At 35.0% G+C, this 25,573-nt stretch overlaps 1 protein-coding gene across 2 annotated transcripts in view; it reads right to left on the bottom strand.

The window, feature by feature from the left end:
- Nucleotides 1-3,094: 3,094 nt before the first annotated feature.
- Nucleotides 3,095-25,573, bottom strand: part of GXYLT1 (glucoside xylosyltransferase 1) — a 42,962-nt gene continuing 20,483 nt past the window's right edge. For both annotated transcript variants that reach the window (XM_054591228.1, XM_054591227.1), the window contains 6 exons: nucleotides 24,920-25,091; nucleotides 21,481-21,606; nucleotides 18,598-18,849; nucleotides 11,879-12,002; nucleotides 11,410-11,582; nucleotides 3,095-3,370 (listed from right to left, as the gene is read on the bottom strand). In XM_054591228.1, the coding sequence (XP_054447203.1) occupies nucleotides 3,209-3,370; nucleotides 11,410-11,582; nucleotides 11,879-12,002; nucleotides 18,598-18,849; nucleotides 21,481-21,606; nucleotides 24,920-25,091 (1,009 nt within the window). In that variant the 3' untranslated portion in view covers nucleotides 3,095-3,208. The remainder of the gene's footprint in view (nucleotides 3,371-11,409; nucleotides 11,583-11,878; nucleotides 12,003-18,597; nucleotides 18,850-21,480; nucleotides 21,607-24,919; nucleotides 25,092-25,573) is intronic.

Here is a 25,573-nt window from a genome sequence, read left to right as displayed (position 1 = left end):
GGTGGGGGGGACCACAACTCAGTAAGTGACTGTTTCCACTCCATTTCTCTCCATCTCGATTTTCCCACTCTCAGTCCATCTTCTCTGACTGCCTTTTGCCATTCTCACTCTTATCCCCTTCTCTTTCCTCACTTTCCTCACTTCCTCTCTTTTCCTTCTTTTTTTCTTTTGACCATTCACTTATATCCTCTTCGTCTCTGCTTCCTATTCCTTACATAATATAAGCAAACTAATACTAGAGCTGTAACACATATCAGAGAACACTGAGCCTAAGGAGAAAGAAGGGTCTGTACAGGAGATAACCGTGCAAACAGAACCTCCACAGTGATGCTAATGTGACCAGACTATGCCATGCAGAGTGTCTTCAAACTATCGGAGTCTCGTAACTTCATAACTCATGACTCCTGGGTCTCATGAGGTTAGAAGGGCACACTGATTATTTACAAACCCAAGGCACAGAGAAGGTTAAATGATATATGCCTGGGGTCCCTAACCAGGAAGAGTATCCAGATCCATTTCACAGTCTGATTTTCTTTCCTCTGCACCAGTAACATCTGACCGAAGGCAAGATGAGAGAGCAACAGTAAGCAGTAATATTATTTCAGGTTCTAAAGTGTCAAAAGATAACTGGGTTACCTAACACATTACAAACTTCCCTTCATAGGGAAAACAAAAAGTATGTATTTTCTTAAAATGTAAATCACAATATATATTTCTCAAAGTTTTCCAAGTTCTTTTAAGATGGCTACTTCATACAAATAAAGTTTTACTACATTTTAGTCATTCCACTTTGGTAATACTGTAGCCCAGAGAGAGTTTTGAGGTCAGAATTGTTCTAACACATAGACTCAAAGAATATATAATGTAATTTATATAAACTGCATAGATATACTGTTTAATGAAAAGAAATATAATATTCTTAAGTTGTTCTATAATTTAACCTCATTAATGCTGAGAGTTGCATTTCTTGTAAATTCTCAAGGAAAGTTACCTTATCTAAAGATAAATTCAGAAAATTCATTTTAATATTTTTATGAACTTTCTGTGGTATCCTAAATTTTAGGTTTAAAAAATAGTCCTTAAGTGGAAAATTTTCACCAGAACCCTATTTATAGTAAAAATGCCAATTAGGCCAGGTCTATATATACCAGATGAAGAATCTTCCAAAAGATCAACAGTGTGTAGTGTGTGACAATGTAAATAAGCCACAACATGTGTGGGACCACAGTAAACAGTCCAGTTGGATTAAGCTATGACCACACTCTACACAGTCCCAATCAATCATTTCAGAAGCAATGGGGCTAAGATTCTCTGTTCAGCGAGGAACTTAAACCTAAGGAACTTGCTTAGAAGATAAATTTCTATCTAGTCAATAACTGCAAGTACTTACTCTAATACTTCAGAATCACAATTTTAATTCACCAACTGTGCCAAGAATTGTTATATTCTAATTGAAACCTTCAAGGTGGCAAAATGATTTGCAGTGGTTCCCAAACTAGCTGACATCAACATTACCTGAGGTGCTTATTAAAAATAGAATCGTAGCGTGGCTTATTTCTGCACCCTCCTCCTAACAGTGGAGACAACCAGTAATTTATTTAAGGACTGGAAATTCATGTCATATTGAGGAGGTATGATGTCACTGTAGTAGTTACCAAAGGGTTCATGGCAATGAAATAACATGTTGTCTGAGATTTTCTTTAAGATACTTTAGCAAAGAAAAAAGGACAGATGACATGAATAGGATGGTAAGATATTAAGTGCTTCATCTGAACAATCAGCACCCACTCTCTCTATTTTTGTGTAATTTTTATAATCTCCTCATTAAAAAGAAATGTTTGCAGATCCCACCCTAGACACAGGGGATCAGAGTTCTCAAAGGTGAAGCTCAGAAATCCATTCTCAACAAGCTCCACACACCCACCCCCAGGAGTCCAATACAGCCAGGCAGGCAATGGTCTTATTTGGGGGCCATTACAAACAACCTGCTATATGTGCTCCAAACTTTAGAGAGTGGCCAAGAACACTATGAGAAGTAATATTTTTCATATTTTCAACACTAAAAAAAAAAGAGCTGTCTTAAGTTTGTCTTAAGTGATATTCAAAAAAGAAAAACATTCACATTGACCGAATCAAAACTACTTTTTCTGTAGTCAGAGGTAATGATTTTCTTAATCCAAATCATCCATGAATGTTGTCTAATTTACTTAAAGTAAGGCTCTCTATATATGCTTCTTCAAAAATATCTTGCGAAGTTATAGTGAGGTAGAAGAAAAAAAGTTTAAATGAGCACTTTTTCCTGCTCCACTTATAACTAAAATTACTGTTCACAGGATGTATACAGCTACACATTTTGGTCCATCACATTTTCCACCATCATATATGTGTATTATTTTGATTTTCACGTTATTATCAGCATTTTTTTTCCTTCCAGAATGCCCAGTAAAGCTGAAAATTTTCATTTAAAGTGATAAAAAAATTTCCCAAAATATGTTTAACAATCTTAGATCTGAGTTTGGCAAAACAGTTTTAGCATATACAAATGAAAATACTACATTTCACAAGTATACAGACAAAGACTAAAACACCACAATTTTCACTGTTTTCCTTCTTTCTTATATAAGTCCATTTTAAACGTGCAGTTTACTTGTAATGGAAAAATAATTTTAAATATGATTGTCACAGAAAGATTTGAAAACAGAGATGAAATCTAAAGGCACATTTAGATTGTCAATGGTTACATCACATTTCTTTAGAAACAATCTTTTCTGCTCCTGTAAACGTTTGCTCACACATTTAAAGTGAGGTTAGTGCTGACATAAAATTATTGCTATACTCACAGTTTGAGTGTTCCCACTGTGTATGAGGTACATCTCCATCCACACACCCCTACTGTTCTTACTCACTGGAGAATAAGAGTCAACCACAGTATGTAGGCTACAACCAGTCAATATTTTCATCAATACCGGAATGACGGCAAATAACATTACAAAACTTCAGAGATGAAAAAATGTCTTTTTGTTGGAGTCCAAGACCTTAATTTATTCTTCATTAAATGAATATACTGTTCATTTAATGTCTTCAAGAAAAAAAATTATTTTGAAGATGAAAAATTCCTTCCTGAATATTTCATCCAAGACTATTCCTTCACACATATCCTCTAATATTTTGTTGGTTTAATTCATTCGATTTAGTGATCTTCCAAGAATCACCTTTCCTTTGGCGGTCTATTGTAACGATCTTGTATGCTTTTGGTTAACTGTTTAATAAATATTTTGTAAATTTTTCCACAGTATGTATGCACTGTCTTTTGCAATTCCAGTTCTAAAGGTTTTAATAAGGAATGGATGTGGTCACCTTCAAAAGAACACTAGAGAAAGAAAATAAAAGGACAAATACATATAAATATATAATTAATTCCAAATTAATTTCTTCAATTTAATATTGCCAACCCCCATTTAGTCTCACAAAAAGCATATGCTCAACAAATATTTTCAATGAATTAAACAGAATTACAGCCTCACATTTTAGAGGAGGAAGAAAGTAATGGTAAATCACTGAGTTCCCAGGGAAAGTTTTTCACAGACGACATAATGGAGGCAGGGCGTTTCAAGCCAAGGCAAGAGTTCTTACATGTCTAAGGACAGAGAATACCCAGAGATACCAACTGCTGTGTGGCGGCGATGACTGAAAACTCTGAGAGAAACTAATAAAGCCCCAAATCACTCTAATAAGAGTGCTGAGGCTGAACTGGAAAGGAATGCGAGAGAGGCATGGAGTGGCAGAAATGCAAAATAAGAGCACAGTTCTGCATTTCCCAAAGAACCCTAACTGCACAAATCCCATATACATACAGATATGCATATGTGTACACGTACACGTACACACACACACACACACACACACACACATCTATATCCCATGGAATATATTTTGAAAAACAATGTGGTAATGGTTGTCATTCTAGTATTTGCAAAGAGGTATATTTTTTAATTAGCATTTGCAACTAGGAAAATTTTCAGTTAGAAAGCTGGATGGGGCTTGCAAATAGAACATTTTATGTGAAAGTCTGAAGTTAGTGAGAAATGCAAGATCCCAAAGGAAATTCAGAGCCTGAAATCTCAGAGGGCTGTAAATGGCCTGAGGTTATCCCTGAACTTCACTACTGGACACCGAGCGAGAGGAAATGAAAGCACCACTGAAGTCGCAACTAGTAAGTCTGTAGGAAGAAGCCAAAGCCAATCTAGGGGTAAAGGATGGACTTACACTAATTTATTGCCTGGATTTTTATCTGTGTAGAAATGCTAAAGCAGATCCTAAACAGATCCTTGGTAGCTGAGAAAACTGTGAGCATTAACTGCATAAAACTATCACTCTTGGGATGATTTTTAAAACCCAATCATCTATACTGAAGATAAATATCTAAAGTTGTTTCAAAGACAAAAAACAAAAAAGAGGTGGGAAGCTTAACTAGGAAGAATGTAATAAAAGTTATAACAACCAGCACATAGGTATCTGGGAGAAACCATTGAAAGCTGGACTAGTTTTCAAAAGGGTATTTCCTGTTGACACATTCTAGGCTCCATGCTAGGCTTCACACCAACTTTATAAAATAGGTAATATAATTATCCCCATTTCCAACAAAACTACTAAGGCAGGCAGAGTTAATTTTCCCACAAAGCTAGTAAGTGGCAAAGCCAGGATTCCACCCCAGCTACCCAGCTCCAAAAGACCAAGCACTTTACCACCACACAGCACTGCCTAATCCAAATAAGCAAAAGAAACCGTGCCAAGTCAGTTTCCAAAATCCTGTTGAAAGGTGAAGCTCAATTAACAATGGGAAACTGGGAAAAGTGCTGTGCTATATATAGATATATGTTTGTTTGGGGTTAAAAGTGGCAGCCAGGTTGAAGACGGTAACCTTTATCAACGGTATTCCCTTTACCAAGTGATACTCTCAAGTAACATTTCAATGTGCACAAAAGACATACTTGGACAACTGTGGTTGAGAGGTGGATAAGAAAGGGAAGACCAAACTGTGACATTTTCTTACAATGCAATGACAATAAAATGAAAACATTATAAAGGTATTTGGAAGTTAATTCCCAGGAGAATGAAATACTTCAGATTCAGTTCATTCATTTTTCATGGGATTTAAATACCAGTGTTTGTGGTTAAAATTTTTTTCATCACTGAGAAAGTCTTTTGATGATTATTTTCCTGAAATTAAAAATAGTGCCTCATAAATTGAGCTCTTTAGTCCACCATTTAACAAGTAATTTGACCTTTAGGAAAGAAGATGAGCCCTGGCTAGTGTGTCTTAGTGGACTGCGCATCATCCAGCAAACCAAAGGGTCACTGGTTCGATTCCCAGTCAGGGTACATGCCTGGGTTGTGGGCCAGGTCTCTGGTTGGAGGTGTGCAAAAGGCAACCAACTGATGTTTCTCTCGCATATCAATGTTTCTCTGTCTTCCTCCCCTTCCCTCTCACTAAAAAGAAATAAAGTCTTAAAATAAAGATGATAAATTACCAAAATTTCCACTGATAGGAATATAGCCTGAAGTCATCACATTCTTCCATTCACATAATGTGTAATGCCTGCAGTTATGCGGTATGTAATGATATCTAGGCGTTTCCTTTTTCCAGAAGTCGCATGTGCCCTAACATGACTGCAGGCTTCTTTCCGTACTGTAGGCTGTACCTGACTCATCTTCACCTGCCTGGTACTCATCCTTACAACTCAGTTCAACTGTCAGCTCCTCTGAGAAGCCTTTCCAGACACAGTTAACCACCCTCCCCTGTCACTGGCACAGCACCTAGTACACAAACTTTTAAGAAGGTCTGGCTCTGTATATGAGACTGCCTATTGAAAGGCGGCGAGTAAATAGTGAGGCCATGATGGCCACAACTGGATAATTCAAGGCATTTTTCAATTTAGAATATGGCAGAATGGCAGTTCAATCCAACAAATGCTAGGTGCAAAGATGTCTAAGAAGGTAGTGTAAGAGGTAAACACATTAGGCTCCCTTGCAGAGATAGCTATGCAAATATGAGGGGGGTGTGAAGTAAACCAAAGTTAACACAGAAATACGAAGAAATATAGTAATTCAGAACAAAATACATTAAGTAGAAAGTATCTTACACAGTAATAAAATATTCTGTTCCCATTTTGAATTTGCAATTTTTAATCTTAGTATTTTTGTTCACTCAACAACTAATATTTAACAAATATGTATGGACTGAAAAACTGATTTGCTGGCAGGCACAGCCATGCACTTACAATTTAAAAATGATTCGCATCCTTTGTAATTCATATTGTTCACCGTACTCGATGGTTATGATTAAATGTCTCTCTGAAACCTGCATAAATACCTTTGTCTGAATGTAATTCTTTTAAAAATTACACCTCTCACTGAGTTATAGATAAGATAAAAACACTAACCAAAGGCACCATAAAAGGCTGATTAATTTCATTAAGTTGAAAAATGGAGTTACTGCAGACCCTAAACACAAAAATCATTAATTCAGTATTGAAATACTTTTAAAAGATTTGTTTTAAAAAGTCAAGTGTAATTAATCAGCTTAAAACCATTACTCAGCTTTTTAAAGGTACATATTTATAAAAGATCAAAGAAAAGATCAAATAAATTCGCAAGATTTAATTCTTTAATAATGGATTTTTTAATGCTCAAAGGAAACAAATTGCATTTTTATAAGAATACATTTCTTTTGTGTCCTGCAAAGTCTCAGAACCCCCAAAAATACTTATCTTCATGTTTATCACCTTTGGAAAACCCATGAAAAAACATCATTTAAATACAATATTGATTTCTGAATCTACATTAAATGAACATCAACACTAAATTTTATATTCTTCAGTGAGTATACAGCTGTATTGTGTCACAGTGGGTTACAGTTAAGTATTTTTATCCTCATTTCTATTAATTAGGGTGTACTAGACCAGAGGTTTTCAGTCACTGGAAATTAATTAGAATGAGAATCCAGCCAATAGGGACATCAGCTCTTCTCCTGACCTCCACACCAAAACCAAACTAGCACTCCTAGTATTTGCTTATGTTTTGTCTTCATATCCATAGAAGATAAGGCACAGTCCAGCCTAACAGAGAGCAGAACTACATGAGAGGTAAGTGGTCACATGTCTCCCCAGGTATCAGTAAACTAGCTGCATGCACAGCAAGTGATACAGCTCACTAAACAAAATCATAAGTCACTCCTTATTTGAATTTGCCCCAAGTCCTGGTCCCCAGCAGATTCAGGGACCTGGTTTCATGCATCAGTCTAGAGCAGGGGTGTCCAACCTTTTGGCATCTCTGGGCCACACTGGAAGAAGAGTTCTTGGGCCACACATTGAATACACAAACATTAACAAAAACTGATGAGCAAAAAAAAAAAGTCCACGCATAATTTTCATGATATCCGCCACCAGAGATAAGCAAAAAAGTCCTCACATAATAACCCTAACTATGCCGTGGCCATTTCGATAATCTTTTAAAATTGTCAAGCAATTGCCCCAAGTTTGTGATTGCTAACACAGAAAATGTACATATCTAAGTAATAAAACAGTATAAAACTTAGTAATAAAACTAAGTTTTGTTTTAAGTAAATTTACAATTTTCTGTTCAGCCACATTCATAGCCACCCTGGGCTGCATGCGGCTCGTGGGCGCAGGCTGGACACCCCTGATCTAGAGGTATGTGAAGTATAATCACCTCTCCTTGTCAAACCACCATAATTACACAAAAGGGGACTGTAAGAACAAGAAAAAAAAGAGAACAGCTATCTAGGGCACTGGTATGGAGAGGGCCAGTATAATTTTTTTCCCCACAAACTCAATAAAAGCAAATGATTAAGAGTAAGGAAACCTCATTTACAAAGGCAACAAAAAGGATAAAATACTTAAGCACAAACTCAATATATGTTCAAAATCTACATAAAGAAAACTAGTAAGACATTCCTGAAAAACGCAAATGAAAGGACAGCCCTTGTTCTTAAGTCTCAATACCATCGAAATGTCAGCAGCCCCTAATACATGAAGTTGATATACTCCCAATAAAAATACCAACAAGATTTTCATGTAGTTAAATGAGTTGGTATTTGCGGAAAAATATAAAAGATTTAGGAACACACTGAGGAGGACAGGCTACGAAGAGGAAGTGTCCCTCCCAGATACTAAAACACAGCATGAAGCCTTAATGAGTAACATGGTATAATGATATTAACATACAAATGAACAGACGAGTAAAATGAAACAGAAAATCCAGAAATTACAAATGCAACTTTAGTATATTGATAGGGTCAGTATTTCAAATCTTTGAGTTAAAGATACACTTTTTAAAAAATGGTATTGGGACAAGACTGTCATTTGGAAAAAGGTCAAATTAGATCTATTCCTCACCCAATACAAGAGTATATTCCAAATTGAGCAAAGAACTAAATGTAATAAACAAAACAATATATAGGTGAATTTTTCTATAACCTTAGTGTCGTTAGGAAAAGGCTTTCTAATTATGAATTTTTAAAAAAAAAGGTTGATAAACTTGATTACACAAAATTTTTTAAAAAATCAGACTGAGCCCTGACTACTGTAGCTCAGTTGGTTGGGCATGATCCCACAAAGCAAAAGGTCACTGGTTCAGTCTCTCGTCAGGGCACAGGCCTGAGTTGCGGGGTTGGTCCCCAGATGGGGCGTGTAAAGCAACTAATCAATGTTTCTCCTTCACATAGATGTTTCTCTCCCTTTCATTCCCCCTCCAATCCCCTCTCTCTAAACATAAATAAATAAAATCTTTAAATAAAATCCAGATTAAATAGCAAAAAAAAGGCCACAGGAGAAAAATACTATAACAGGAATTGCAGATAAAGGGCTGATATCCCTATTATACAAAGAACTTGCAACAATTGTCAGGGTGGAGGAAGTAATGACCAAAACATCTTCATGGTGATGGTTGTATCACTCCGCAAATATGCTAATCACTGATTTTTACACTTTAAATGGATGAATTTTGTGATATATAAAATAGGTATCAATAAAATTATTTTTTAAACACTATATGTGAAAGCACAAAGAAAATTCACCAATATATAAAAAATGGCTCTTTAACACATAAAAAAATGTTCACCTTGCTCACACAAGAAATACAAATTAAAACTACACTAAGATGCCATCTCTCACTCATCTGAAAGGCAAAATTTTAAAAGCCTGACAGTACACTCCAGTGAGGAGGCTATGTAAACAGGCCTCCTCATAAATGGTTGGTGGGAATGCAAACAATCCCTTCACAGGTGAAAGAGGCATTACCGTTAATCCAGCAACCTCACTTCCAGGAATTTACCCTGAAGTCACTTCTCCTGACAAAACATACCTATCGTACAGTTACACATTGCTGTATTATTTATAATTCACGCTATTAGAAAACTAACGAAATATTCAAATATAAGACAGGAGTTTAATAAACTCTGGTACATACACAAAATGGAGTATCATATAACTATTTAAAAGAGAAAGATATATATAAATGCATGCAGTTCCAGAATATTTTAATTGAAAAAAATCAAAGAGCAAAAGAATATGAAGTATTTAAGAAGAAGGGAACTATAAAGCATCCATTTGCTCATGTGTACAGGAAGGACACACCTGTGGGGCGGGATGGGGGCGGTGGGGTGAAACAGATGGGGAGGGAGTGACAGTCCTAAGTAAACCCTTATATAGTCTAACTTTTTGAAGTCTATTAGTGCTCCACATATAAAATTAAAGTTAAATCAACAGGAAGGGGGAAAAGCCTTAAAACTAAAAGCATACTAAAACAAATGATCCCAATTGTATTTGAAATGAATAAAATTAACTTCACTGAAAGGGAGGATAAAGAACTAACCCAAGTAACTTCTGAACACAATATTGAGCACACACCTTCATCCTCCCGCAGAGGGGAAGATAAAGGATTGGAAATAATCCTTAACTCTTCTTAATACACTGGATTTAGAGGGGAGCAGAGAAAACGGTTATGAATGGAGCATTTTTCAAATTATTTTAGATGTATTGTAGGACTAAACAAATGAAGAAATGTTTTATGTTAGGAGCCAGGATAGAAATGTATAGAAATATAGAATAAAAAATAGCAAGGGCGGGCCTTGGGAGTACAGAAATGGGGGCACTGGTGCAGGCACATTATTGTAAAAGAGAGAGAGAGAGAGAGAGAGAGAGAGAGAGTTTACATCTCCTAGCTCTGTTAACGTAAGGGCTAAGAAATGAAGATACCCTTGTAGTAAATAAGCATGCCTAGCAGCTGGAGCCCACCAAACAAAACCCGGCTCCTTTAACATAGAGTTCATTTAAGGGCTATGATAGGGAAGGTATATCAAGGTAAGCCTAGAGTAATATATTGGGACAAATAATGAGTTCTCAAAATAATGTTCGAAATATGTCAAAAGGGTACAAGAGGTGGTGGCCGAAAAGGGCTCCCAATGGCCAGATTTGAAACGACATAAATAAAAGGGAGAACGCATTATAAATCATCAGAAAAAATACATACTGGTTTCATACTGATAACATATAGGTCAATAAATGGGCAAAAAGGGAGTGAGTGCAGAGTGCCAAAGCTGTATGTGGAAGGTGTGCCAGAACTGGACAGCCGCCAATCTGTAACTGGCATAGTAAAGATTTGCAACAGTCGATTCTAAATCTAGCATGGTCATTTTGATGAGCAGGGTATTTACATAATTTTAAAGAGTCTCCCCATGACTGCTTACAAGAGGAAAAATAACTATACAATGGACAAATTGAACAACATTTTGACCGAGTAACTGGTGACAAAGCCAACGTCACCAATGAGAGGCAAGCAGACAAAGGTGACTGTGGATGTGATACCCTGAGAAGAACACAAATTCACCTACACAGTATTCGGGCCAGCAGGGCATACCCTGAACCAAATCATACGAAAACATCACACAAGCCAATATGAAAAACATTCTAATAATAAAAGGGGCTCTAGTCTCCCCAAAATGCCAATGCCATAAAAAATTAAGACTGGGAAACCGTTCTAGATCAAAGAAGAGTAAAGCCACATGGATGGTAAAGCATTATATCAATAATAAATTTCCTGAGTTTGATACCTGTACTGTGGATAATAAGAAAATGTCCTTATTCTTCATGAAAACACACAAGTTTTCAGGGGTAAAAAACACATGACGTATTCAACTTACATTCAAATGGTTCAGAAAAAAACATATATACCGGTATAAAGAGAACCAATGATAAAGCAAATGGGCTAAAATGTTAACAACATAGCGATTTCCAACAGTAATGGATATGGAAATTCTTCGTATTATTCTTACAAATTCTCTGTAAACTTGCAAGTATTTCCACATTAAAGCTTTAAAAAAATGCTTACATTTCTCAGTGCTTCATAAATAGCTCTAAATGCTGGTTGCTTATCATCATGGTAAACGCCTCTGTTCCCATGAAGAATAAAGATTCCTTCTTCTTCTGCTTCTTGGCAATTACTTCCATATATACAATGATCTGGTCGATAATTCCATTGACACGGAAAAACAAAAAGGCTTTCTATGTGAAGAAAGACAAAACAATGAAGCAAATAACAACCCTAATTCCACAGAATTAATATTCTGCAAAAATTTTAGTTTAAAAATACAGACCTTACAGAATAAAATTTAAAATAATAAAAAACATGTTTAGCATTTAGATCTCTTCCTACTGAATCAATATTCAGGAAAATTTTTATTGCCTTTAACATAGTGATAATCATTTATAAGCCAAGAGCAAATAAATGCATTTCCTCATTTTAACTAAATATAATTTTTTTAAAAAAATGCAAAGAATTGAAGAAATTAAATGATTACCTGGATTATGAAAAAATATGATATTCAATAGGTCTTGATCACCCCATGTGATATTCAGTTTGTATTTTTTGAGCAATGGCATAAGTATATCTCCCCATCGTAGTCGTACAGTTGTCATATCATTCTGTTGATAAACACATTAAAAAGATCCTCAGGCTTCCAGGTTTAAAATGGGAGCATAATAGTTCTCCATTCTTTCCTTAACAATTATTACAGGGCAACAAGAATAAATATAAACTTCTTTTGTTACAAAACCCAGTGACTCTATTGTAAACCTAAATGTGAGTCAGGCTGCCCAGCTGGAGTAGGAAAGATAAAAAAAGCTATCTCAGGCTGCATATAGAAGTGATAACACTAATACAGTTGGGGAAGAAATGGAAAGTAAGCGGTAAGTCTTATGTCTGTGACCTCATCTTAAAATGCAGAGCATTTTAGTATCTACGTCATACGTCTAGACAAAGTACCTTGTCTTTGCCTATCTATGTAACAGAGTTGTTAAGGATTAAATCTGTTAGTACACAATTAAAAAGCACTTAAACAGTACCTGACACATGGTGCACACGCAATTTCTATTACTATTGTTGCCATGATCACTGTTATTCTTAGACTGATTTGCTAATCTTTTATAATTGGCATTTCAAAGAGATCATTCAAAACTGGTATTATCAAAAACAGATACTGGCCCTGGCCAGGTGGCTCACTTGTTTGGAGCATCTTCCCATATACCAAAGAGCTGCAGGTTTGATCCCCCATCAGGGAACATACCTAGGTTGTGAGTTTGGTCTCTGGTCAGGGTGCATAAGGGAGGCACTAGACTGCTGCTTCTCTCTCACACCAATGTTACTGTTTCTTTAGCTCCCTCTCTCCCTCCCTCCTTTTCTCCCCTCCCCTATTCACCCCAAAACAGTAAGTATATCCTCAGGTGAGAATTTAAAAAAAAAGAATACTAAATTTCATCAGTTGCCTTTTTAGCCTCATAGCTCATTATTTTAAAACACAAAATCAAACACCTAAGGAAACAACAGAATTGAAAGAGGGGTCTGGATCATATGGATCTGGAGTGTGCAAAGGTGGAGTTGAATAGTAAGCTTCTTATACCTCTTAGAATCTCTTAAATTCTCCAGACTTATACCAGTAGTACTCAAAGTGCAGTGTGCAGTGTGCCAATCAGTGAATTTTTTATGCCCTCTACAAGGCTTAGTACAGGAATTAGGAGAAAGATTTAAGCACTTTTATAGCAATTTAACAGAATAATTTTATGTCTAATCAAGTATTTTTCTAGTAACTTATTTATATCATTTTTAGAAAAGTATTGGCTCATGACAGATTGTAAATTTAAAAAAAAAAAAACCCGGCCGTTATCAGTGTGGCTCAGTGGTTTGGGCATTGTCTCGTGGACCAAAAGGTCGTCAGTTCCTTTCCTGGTCAGGGCACATGCCTAGGTTGCGGGTTCGGTCCCTAGCCGGGGCAAGAACAAGAGACAACCAATTGATGTTTCTGTCTCACATCAGTGTTTCTTTCCTTCTTTTTCTACCTCCTCTCCTTTCTCTCTAAAATTAGATAAATGTATAAATAATCAATCCTTCTCCAAAGTTTGAAAAACACTGTTATAGCTATACTAGGATATATAATAAAATCACTGTGGGTATAAACAATCTATCCTTGAAGAAAGAAAAAGCAAAGCTAGAATTCCTGGGAATAAAATACACATTTAAACTAAATTTGATCTGCTAAAATTTAATTACCTTTGTGTGAAGTCTGTCAGAATGAAGTAATCACAATAATTATAAAATAATCAAAAGTCCACTCCAAAAAAAAAAAATCTAGAAAATGGCTGAAACTAGTTTTAGGAAAATAAGAAAATACCTATTGAAAGGATGACTCTGAAATAAGTCACTGAGTAGGTTAACAAAATGTTCGTAGGATCTGAAAAGGAAAACATGAATTGCACAAGGACAAAGACCAGCAACACATTTAACAGACAGGACTGGTGGAAATGCTATACGATGCCATGTTCTAGTCCTCACTGGATCCAACCTCTTCAAATATACACAGACAGACAGACAGATACACACACACACATACATACATAAATCTATTCAAACAAAAATCAATTAATACAAGGTCTGATGTAGTCTTGAAGGGGGAAAATCGAAGGGGAGGAAATAAAACCTTTATGACTTAAAAAAAAATCCCACTACAAAAATACTGGACAGGAAGCAACAACCCTAATATTATTTGATGATGATATAACCTAAAATATCCAAGACAACCAATGAAAAAAACAATGAGAAATCAGTTTAATATAGAGGCATTATATATAAAAGTAGTTCACATCAACAGAATTAGAAAAACAATCAAGTACAGAAATAGTCTGAGGATATGGACAAAGAGCCATTCACAAAGGAGAAAAAAGAAATGGCTAAAAATTATATTACAAGATTTTTATCCACACTGGTACAAGAGAAAAATACAAATTAAAATATGAGATATTTTTTCAGCCACATAATTTCGTATTTATACTAGTACACACAAATAATAAAACCAAATTATCCACTCTCCACAATACCATACATACATTAAAAATGTGATAAACTATGTGTACCAACAAAAAGCAGTCAATTACATATTTACTAAGTTAAAAAAAAAAAAAAGGGCAAGGTTTAGGTATACAAGGACCCTAACTATAAGTGCTAATGCACATGTGTATGAGTTGCAAATTAGATTTTTTAAAGCGTCTAAAGAATATGGTACATAGCAGTTTATGTCATTTGGGCAAAGAAATGAAACTGGGGAGTGAGGTGTAGAAAGAGGGAACTCTACATGTAATGAATTATTTAAATTTTTATAAGTATGATTTAGTTTTGTAATTAAAAAAACAGATTGGCAAAAGTAGGTATACAGTTCTAAGTACACAAAATACAGTTTATTCTTATATTATTAATTATTGTATTATTTTCCATACAAACTGTACAACTATTTTGCCCACTCTGTACCTAGTTCTGATTTACTAATTTTAGCAAACCTGCTACCAAATGCACATGTATTAAGATCGATTAGTTTCCTTTTTAGAATTACATATCTTTTGAAAACACATAGGCTCATTATCAGTCTACCTTATAAATATAAAACTGACAGATGGCTGTTCCTATTAATATTCCAACAATGCTAGAAACAAACTCAATTCCCAAAGATTAGCTACTCCACTAATCTCTGACAATTCTATCCCTTTTGGTAAGATATTCATTGATATTCAGTTAAGGTATAGTATATATAAAACAACTAATAAAAGTTCTCTGTCATATACAACTTTCAAATACATAAAAACAACTATCATGTCCACCTCATAGTAACTGTTCTCTTTTCCAAAGTTTTTAATAATTTATTAATGGCTTGGTTTCTAAAATTTTCATCTGTCTTTTGTCAGTGATTATCTATTGAGCTGCCACTTTATGCCAGGCTCCATACTAAATATTGAGAATACAAAGCTGAACAAAAGTCACTTCCTGTTCTCAGTAAATGGAGAAAAGTTACAAAAATTATTGTGCAAAGTAATATACAGCAGGACACGAAGAGGATACAGTAAGCATAGAAGGAAAGGATTCTCAAGATGCCTTATTTATATTGTTTTTTCTCTGATAAATAGAAAAAAGTTAAGAAATATCCTAATAGGGATTCAATAATACTGCACTTACAATAACACAAAATACAAAACAATAGCTTAGCCAGTATAATATCATTGTCTATTGAGCATTATGATGAAAAAGAATTAAAAAGTGTAAAAAAGGAGAATTTTTACTATTTTTAAAAATTGATTTTAGAGAGGGGGAAGGGAGGACTAGAGAGAGAGAGAGAAACACCAATGTGAGAGAGAATCATTGATTCGTTGTCCCTAGTACATGCCCTGACCAGGGACTGAACCCGCAACCTAGGCATGTGCCCTGACTGGGAATCGAACCCGCAACCTTTCAGTCTACTCCAACCAACTGAGCCACACTAGCCAGGGCAAAATCTTTACTATTTTTAATATATATAACTATAATACATCAGGTTAGAACTGAACAGTCATAAATGGTACAAATTGGGAGACAGCAAAGTAATAAGAATCTAAAACATGGCCATTGTCCTAAATGGGTGGTCTTACAGCTCTTCATGTGATAAGAACTATGGAACATCATTCATGAATCTGTATGAAACAGTTTGAAAAGTTACTATAAGTAACTCGGTTATATCACTAGAGCTCTAAAACTGAGCATCTATGCCAGAAATTGTAGAATTAGGAAAAAACAAGGCAATGTGTGCTATAGATATAGACTGGAAAGCAATCAGGAAAACAAAGAAAGATTATAAAAAAGGAATTGAAAACTCAAATTTTGTGGAAGTATCTCAGAACTCATAAATGTAATAATATTTGAAAACAAAGCCAATTTGCATTGTTCCCAGTGAGCAAGAAAAGCGCTGTTTGGAACACAAGATGGTTGGTATGAAGCAAACTTTATCTACTCAATTAATGTACAATCATGCCTCTCAAATTTTTCTTCATTAAGTCATTAATGCACAGAAGAAAGTGTAAGTTTGAAAATTTAAAAATTATTTTAAGTTCCAAATCTGTATCTTCAGATGGTTTAGAACATGCCACAGACAAAAAGAAAAAAGGTGAGAAACTATTAAAATATTTAAGAATGACATTTAAGTAAGTAAAAAGTAAGTAAAAATAATCATACATTTTAACTATATAGCTGCACTTAGAAATTTTTTTGAAATTGAACAGTGGTGTTCCACTAAATTATCTCTAAGGTTAACACTAAATTTCTCATAATTCTGTGAATTTCAAGTGAAGAGTGACTGAGAAGTCACATTATTCCTTAGCAGATAATCTTATAGCACCATCTTCTGGTATACTATTACTGTGCATGGAAAAGGGAAAAGAACTCATAGTTTTACACCTTACTTAGTAAATTTACAGTATGTGAAATTTCAAAACTCAAGATAAATTAACAAATTGGGTAACTGAAGAAAGATGCTCACTATTAAGCAAGAACACAAGTTTCACCAGCCTCATTAATGCATTCAACTGTGGGAGACGAAGGTAAAATGAAATCAGGTTTTCAGAAATGTTCAGAAAATGTAAAAACTTTATTTAAAAAAAAAAAAAAAAAGCTTAGATTTACTAGGTCTACAGAAGACAAGAGTGATGGGTATAAACTGTCCGAAGGCTGAAATGTCAGGATGTAAGGTGGTGATAGTGACAAGCATTGCAGCTACCTATACCAAAGATAAGAGGGAACTCTAAATGAGACAAGATTTAAATCATACATGTAAAAAGGAGTAATAAATAATGATATAAATTGTGTTGCACCAGAAGCCATAAGAAAACTATCTGACAAATATATATGTATACAAACATACATATGAGGTCTCTAGAAGCTTTCCAGCCATGCAGTATGAAAAATAGAGACATTTAGTGAAGAAGATACAACATACAAGGAACATTGTACATAGAACAATGACACCTCAAGTCCCCTTCAAAATAGGCACCTTGGGACCTCACACAGTTCTCCCAGTCATCATCAGCTGCCTTGTCGTATTTTCCTGAATCTCATCAACAGTCTGAAATCTCTTTCCTTTCAAAGGTGGCTTTAGTTTTGGTAAAAGCCAGAAGTCGCAGGGCACCAAATCTGGGCTGTAGGGAGTTTGAGTCACCTGGGTGATTTGATGTTTCACTAAAACACTGCACAAGAAGTGATGCATGAGGGGGCACGTTGTCATGATAAAGCTGCCAATCACTAGCTGCCCCTGGCTGCAGCCTTCTCAATCATCCAAAGTTTCCATGGAGGAATGTTCCATGGAGGAATGCTTAATGCAAAATATGATGCAGATTCATTGCTCTACTCGCTCAGTCATTTTGAATGCTTTGGCCACCGAGTACAACATGCTCACTCAATGGCACCTACTTCCCCCACTGACTAGTATAGTGAAGGCATCGTTGTTCATGCATGCGCATTCCAGTCCACTCTCCTCGTCTGCCAGGTTACACTGTTGTCACAATATATTAAGAATGGCTGGACTTTTTCCAGACAGACCTTGTATATATGCATATCATATAAGACATAATGTCCCTTAATGTTTACTTCAGTCCTAACTAGATGCAAAGGGATAAACAATAACACTATATGGGTGTTTCAGAAGTCACTGTTTTTAGCTAACATTGGCGTGCTTACTAAGTGGCATGTTCTCTACATTTACTATGTGTTAGCCATTGTGATAACTTCATCCTCACAAACACTTATGACATAGGTACAGTTACCTTATCATTCTCATTTCACAGATAAGAAAACTAAAGCCCATAGATGTTCAAAACTTACCCAAAGTCCAAGATTTTGACCCAAGCCAGCAGTCTTAAGCTCTTAATTACAACTCTTGTGTTCCCACAAGATGTTATACTTTAGATTCAAGTATTCTATGGCCGCATTAACCACAAAATGACAACTACTGCCTAGAATAACAATCTAAGATGACGCTCACTACACTGTATTATGTCACTTCATTGTAATTCTCTAATAAAGAGAATACTAAGAACACACATTTCTTCAAATATTTTAGAAAAATGGAAAACTTCTGAATACTTTGACCTATTTTTAATAAAGCAAAATTAAATTATAAACCAAACAACTTGGAGGGAAACTAATGTTAACCAACTACCTATACCAGTGACTTACCTTGAAATACTTCCTTCTCATTCTAGTCATGTTCATCAACATAACTCCAGAGTTTACTCCAGTTTTTCCATAATATGGATGTCTGGCAAAGCGATTATACCATCCTATTCGAGGCTCTTCATGTTCTGGTGCCATTGCAGCAATTTGTGTGGAATTAAATTTCTTCAGTAAAGACCAAATGTCATCAACAGGCCGTAAAAACAGGATATCGGTGTCAACATACAATAGTGAGTCAACTTCTTTCAGGATTAACTATGGAGAGAGATATTTGAATCATTAACTATAATATTCTTTACTTAATAAAAAATATGAAAGAGGCTTTAATTATAAAAGAAACAGTATGTTATATGTGTCTATATGTCTTTTTTAGGGGGAGGAAAATGAGGGCAATTTATTTTTTGTTTAAAAATTTTATTTATTTTTAGAGAGGGGAAGGGAGAGAGAGAAATATCAATGTGTGGTTGCCTCTTGCACACCCCCTACTGGGGACCTGGCCTGCAACCCTGGCATGTGCCTTAGACTGGGAATCAAACCAGTGACACTTTGGTTTGCAGGCCGGCACTCAATCCACTGAGCGACATCAGCCAGGGCGAGGGCAACTGTTTTTGTATGACATTCTGCTTCTGTACCACGATACAAAAAACGTGTGTCTAAAGATTACTGTATTGTTGCAGACTAAGAAGACACTGCATAAAGATCCAAGTCCCCTGTTGGAGCCACTGCTAACTGGCGATTAGACATTAATTTAAATACCACCACCAGTATTTTTCTGTGGTTCCTTTTGGGGGAAGAAGTTGGCAGAGCTTACATTAGTTCTTTTCATCCATCCATTTTTAAAGGAAGAGAAAACTCAGTAAAAAATAGTATATCACTTAGAAAAATATAGCATCAACTTAAAAGATGCATAAGTAACAGTCAAGTATGAGGACAGTTTGACAGTTTTCAAGTATTTTTAGTATTTCAAATTCCGCTTAGGAATTTAACTGGATTACATCATTAAATGATCTGAAAAATTTTATATGACATCAAAAATTAAACGTGTATGTGTCCATCAATAGATGAATGGATAAAGAAGTCATGCATATATACAATGGAATATGATTCAGCCATAAAAAAGAATGAAATCTTGCCATTTGCAACAACATGGACGGACCTACAGGGTATTATGTTAAGTGAAATAAATCTGACAGACAAGACAAATGCTGGATGATTTCACTTATATGTAGAATCTAAAAAATCAATAAACAAGCAGAACAGAAACAGACTTTAGGTACAGATAACATTCTGACAGTTGCCAGATGGGAGAGGAGTTGGTGGCTGGGTAAAAGAGATGAAGTTATTTCGAAGTACAAATTGGTAGTTACAGAATAGTCATGGGGATGTACAGTACAACACAGGGAATATAGTCAATACTGTTGTAGTAACTGTGTATGGTGTCAGATAGATATTAGATTTATCAGGATGATGGCTTTGTAAGCTATGTAAGCATCCAATCATGGGGTTGTATGCCTGAAACTAACATAACATTGTATGTCAACAGTAATTAAAAATAAAAAATTTAAACTTTTTAATTTTAATCCTTTATTCATCAATAATGAAGAATGGAATATAAACAGCAGTAATCTCATGCTTCTTTCATCACATTTCTAGTAATATTTGTGTTTATTTAATGTCATGTTGTATTTGTTTAATGTCTGTCTCCCACATCACACAATAAACTAGGAAAACAAGAAATATATTTGTTCTGTTCATTCCTATATATCCAGCACTTTATTACAGATGTTTGGCAAAAAAAATAGGCACTCAAATTATTAAATGAATGTAACACTACAATAATTCAACATAAAATTTTTTTTAACTTATAAAGCCTATGTATTTAAAAGTATCTAAAACTTCTTAGGCTTTTTTCCCTATCTTAATGCCTTATTTGTGTGCTTCTTACAACGGAAGTGGAAAGTGAAAAAGATCCTAGGATTCTTTTTTTTTTTTATGCATAGTAACAAAGATACTAAGTTAGGAGACTTAGCTATCAAAATTATAACTTAACTTTAAATCTTACTGACATCTTGAATTCAGTAAACTGTATTTCTAATGTGCTAAGAATTGCCTTAATCCACCTAATACTAACAAATAACTAAAGTTTCTTCCCTGTAATTCATATACTTTCAAGAAACTTGTAAACTTCTTAAACTCCGCTTTCTACTTTCAACTTCCTACTGCTGCAATTATTTTAAACAACATGACGGTCCTAATTTAACTACTGTGAATTTTAAAACTGTGGGTGAAACCATTTTTCATTTCAATTCAAAATGAAACAGGTAGCCTTGTTTCTGGATATTTTTAGATTAAAAAAATAATAATCAGGGTTTATTGCCAGAAAATACCAAAGAACAGCACCACTGAATAAAAGGTTCCCCTGTCCCTTTGAGTTCACATGCCTTAAATTTTTGGTGGGTTAAAACATTAGTTAGAAAAGGTAACAAAAATGGTTACTTAATGATGTAATCTACTTCATTTCCCAAATTATAAACAAAGTCTGCAACTTGAAAGTGATACTACCACTGCATTTCTTCTGGCAACAAATTCAGCTCCATTAAATCTGATGACCTCACTTCAATTTCTTCTTAGAGATATAACAGTTTATAGCACTGAATAAATTAAAATATAAGAAATAGTATTTCAACAGAAATTACTCACATCTTTCATTTTAACAGGTTTTTATTGTAGCTTTTATTTATTATATTGGAAGGTATTTTTTCCCTTAAGTTCAAAAGGAAAAGTATACATGTGCTTACTTAATGATTTAAATGCAACTCTATTAACTCATGTGTAAAATCAAAAGTCAAAAACAAAACAAAACACACCACTGGGGAAGAAACTTACCGGTAAGAATAATCTCTGGGAAGCACATGGTTTAAAGAGCTTTTTCCACTCCAGTGCATTTTCACTTGGAAAAGTTATTGGGTGTAATGAATAATTAAATGTTTGTAGAAATGACCAGCTATCAAGCTAAAAAATATTAAAAAATAAGAAATCAGTTTAGGTTTGTTTCACTTTCAATTTTCTCTGTAAAATCATACACCAACATATTATTTTTAAAAACTAAAAAATGAGTTAGTATACATTTTGTGTTGTACACAGTTAAAGAGAAAAGTCAGAGTCTTCTTTCTCACCATTTTGTTTCATTCAAAATCTTAAAATCATAGTAATATGCTAGAAAGACTCCACCACAAGGGCACAATAAAAGTTATAAGGAAATCAATCACAGAATCAGAAAGTTGAATGAGCCTTGCAAGTTGTTCATCTCCCTCAATTTTACCTGATACATAATTCCTTTTCAATCCCTAAACTCAGAAAAATTAAGCACTAGTTTTATTACCATAACATATAATAGGTAATGTTTACATTCAAAGTCAGACCTACATGAAACTGATTAGAAAATATTTGTCTATGTGCTTTTAATATGCATAGATATTACTGATAATAAAATACTCTGCTAACTACGTATCCAATGCCAACTTCTAAAGTTACAAAAAGCAAAACATCTGAAAATCTACAATGAATATGTTTACTCTTTAGCATCCTGAATACATTTCAAGACACTAAATTGTTTCAAATTTAGTTTAAGTATTACCTATCATTTTTACATCAACAGAATTGTTGGTTCAAATTTCCTACAAAGAATTCACAATTTGGGGGATGGGGGGGGTGCACCAAACAAGCAGGTTATATAACAGGCTGAAGATGTTCTCTTTTTGATTGATGACTGTGTTCAAGTAATTTTTAAAACAATGCCTTCCAACATAGTTTAAGGGAGTATCTCTATTTCGAACACTCTACTTGGATGTCTCTGTTAATCAAACTAGCATTTTATTTTCCCTGAGAGACCTATATGGATCCTGTCAATACCAACTTCAAAATGAAATCTTGGTAATTTTAATTTAACATTCTAATATTTAGTCTTCTTTTCTGCAGTATAAACATGTCCCACAAAATATCTGATACCTTTCATCATAAGCAAAACCATTCTGCGTTGACTATGAATTAAAAGAAAAACTAAACTTAAAATAATAGTATTACATAAGCAATAACTCAGCCACATCTGAACACAATAAAGAGGCTACATATAAAACGAAGCAACAGCCCTAGCTAGTGTGGCTCAGTGGACTGAGCACTGGCCTGCCAATCAGAAGGTTGCCTGTTCAATTCCCAGTCAGGGCACATGCCTGGGTTTCGGGCCAGGTCCCCAGTTGAGGCCTCTGAGAGGCAACCTCACTAACTGATGTTTCTCTCCTTCTTTTCACCCTCTCTTCCCCTCTCTAAAATATGATAAAATCTTTAAAAATAAGTAAGATAAAATTAGCAATAAATTTATTTTATTTTTTTATTACAGTTTCAAAGGTTTCTACAGTTGGTAGCAACCTATTGTTATTCTGTGAACTGTTAGGATCAGATTAATTCCCCAGTTAATATTTTAGAAATCAATCCAGATAGAGATCAAGTCACAAAATCTCATATTGAAAATACAAGGGGGGGACCCAAAAAGAAACTGAAATTTATTTATAAAAAATTGTGTATTTATTCTTACATGTTTAAACTTCAGTCACCTGCAAAGTACTCTTCATTTGAAACAATACACCTATGAGACCTTTTTTTTCACTGCTCAAAACAGATTTTGAACTCAATTTTGATCCTTTTGGTGCTTCTGCCATGTTTTGTTTCACCTCTTCCACACTGGCAAAACGTTTCCCTTTGAGGACCTTTTTCATCCAGGGAAACAAAAGAAAAATCATTTGGGACAAGGTCAGGTGACTAGAGAGGGAGGGACACGGGGGTCATGGCATTTTTTGGTCAAAAACTGCTGAACACTCAGAGCAATGTTGGCAGTAAGCTCGTTAATCACCCATCATGAAATGGGCAAAAGCGTTTATACAGTCTTCAAAAAAAAATTCACCGAAGCTGAATGCAGCCTCTCACACCACCAGCTGGTACACTGATACAGATGGGTTCCTAGACACTCACCTAGCCGGGGAAACATGTACTACAAGGGGCTTGCACTCCAGAAAATAATTCCAGGATTTTTTGGGTCCCTTCTCATATAGCTACTAGAAATATTTTAAAACAGTAAGTAAAGCTTTATTAACTCTTGGAACAAAGATTCTGGCAGAAAACTAAAAGACTTAAGATCACAAGTAGTATTTTTCACTCAATGTGCAAAATGAACTAATTCAACTTAAAGAAAAACAAATATATGTTTCTACATGGTTAGACAAAGCATAAAAATCCAAATCAGCCTGAAAGCTTAATTTAGTGCAGCTGGGGGGAGTGAAGAGATAACCACTATCATTATCTTTACCACCATCTCAGAGCACAAGGCAGTTAAGATTTCAGGGGAATTTTCTGTTTTGTGTGTTCTTCCACCTATCTTTCTGTTTTCTTCTTGCACAGTAACTTGTTGCTGTTATAAGGAGGTTACAATAGCTGCCACAATAAAAGAATATATTCTCAATTCTCACAGCTAGGTATGGTCACATTAGTAAATTTGGGCCAATGAAATATTGGCAGGAATGTCACGTGCAAACTCTGGGAAATGCCCTTACAGGAAAGGAAGGGACTGCCCTCTTCACTGCTTCCTCCCTCATGTTGGCTGGAATATGAATATGATAGTCGGAGCTTCAGCAGCTATCCTGGATCATGCGGTACAAGCCTTAAGTTAAAGAACACTCAGCTACAAGAGAAAAGTCAGAGTCCATGAAGAAATGAAGCCGCCATATACTGCAGACTGTCTCCTTTTATGTGAGAGAAAAATTAACTTCTGTGTTGTTTATGCCACTGTTATTTTGAGTTTTCTGCCATTATGGTCAAATTGATTAAAATTAATCGAAAATCAAAATAAAGAAATTTTTTATCAGAACAAAAAGCTGCTTCCCTCCATATTGTCAGTCAAGAGTTTCTTCTCCTCAAAACAGAATTTAAACCTTTGTATACACTCTCACTAAGGCTCTCCCATGCCAAGGATAAGAACAAAATTAAATCATAGGACTTCTCAGGCAACCATCCTAGAACTATAGTCAGTCAATTTAAACCTCCCTCCATGATTGGCAGAAAACTTTAAGTATATTATTCCCTTTCAAAAACAAACCTTCATCTTTATATACTAGATCTTGACTCTTCGATGGAAGTGGAAGCAGGGAACAGTCCCCTACCTATAAGGCCAGAGTTACAGAATAATTATTTTTGTTCAATGAAGGAATAAAACAACATTCTATTATAACACACCATTAAATATTCAGCTCTACAGACTTAAGTCTCAAATACTTACTATGCCTTTAAAACTATCATGTAGTTGATCTTCAGCAAAAATATGGAACTGAAGAGGTTTGATACTGAAAATGATCGCTGACTTCAACATGGTTATGGTTTCTTCCAGTCTTTCGCCACAGGCCACTACCGCTAGATGCATTCTCTCAACAGGCTGTATTTTCAGACTATACCTAACAGAAGAGAAAACCACATTTTCAGAAAGTTTCAGTACAGGGTTAACATGTTATCAACACGGTATTCTGACCATGTTCAAAAATTGAAGTTTGAAACTTATATTTAAAAAAGCAAAGAAACATCAAGTTACAAAACAGTACAATGTTGACTCAATTATATATTTCTATACGCTCAACCAGCCTTTCAATGTTCCTCACTAGGAACCACAAAACATTAAAAAAATAAGAAATAAAAACCCTACTTTCTCAAGCCTTGCAAGAGTGGTACATAATTAACACCACTCTAGATGCACGCAAGAGAAGTATTATTCGCACTGGATGCCTTAGGGCATTAGGGTTTAATTCTCTCAAGGAGTCCCCCTAATTGAGAACGGGAACATCACTGATCTAACAATCTTCCATTCAACTTTTTATGTTTTATTATTTAAAAAAATCTCAAACACACATAAAACTAGAGAATACAGCAAAAGACTCCGATG

Source organism: Pteronotus mesoamericanus, unplaced genomic scaffold (genome assembly GCF_021234165.1).
Source record: "Pteronotus mesoamericanus isolate MK-2021 breed Mesoamerican mustached bat unplaced genomic scaffold, CSHL_Meso_final scaffold_21, whole genome shotgun sequence".
Classification (NCBI taxonomy): domain Eukaryota; kingdom Metazoa; phylum Chordata; class Mammalia; order Chiroptera; family Mormoopidae; genus Pteronotus; species Pteronotus mesoamericanus.
This window is presented reverse-complemented; position numbering and strand designations above follow the sequence as displayed.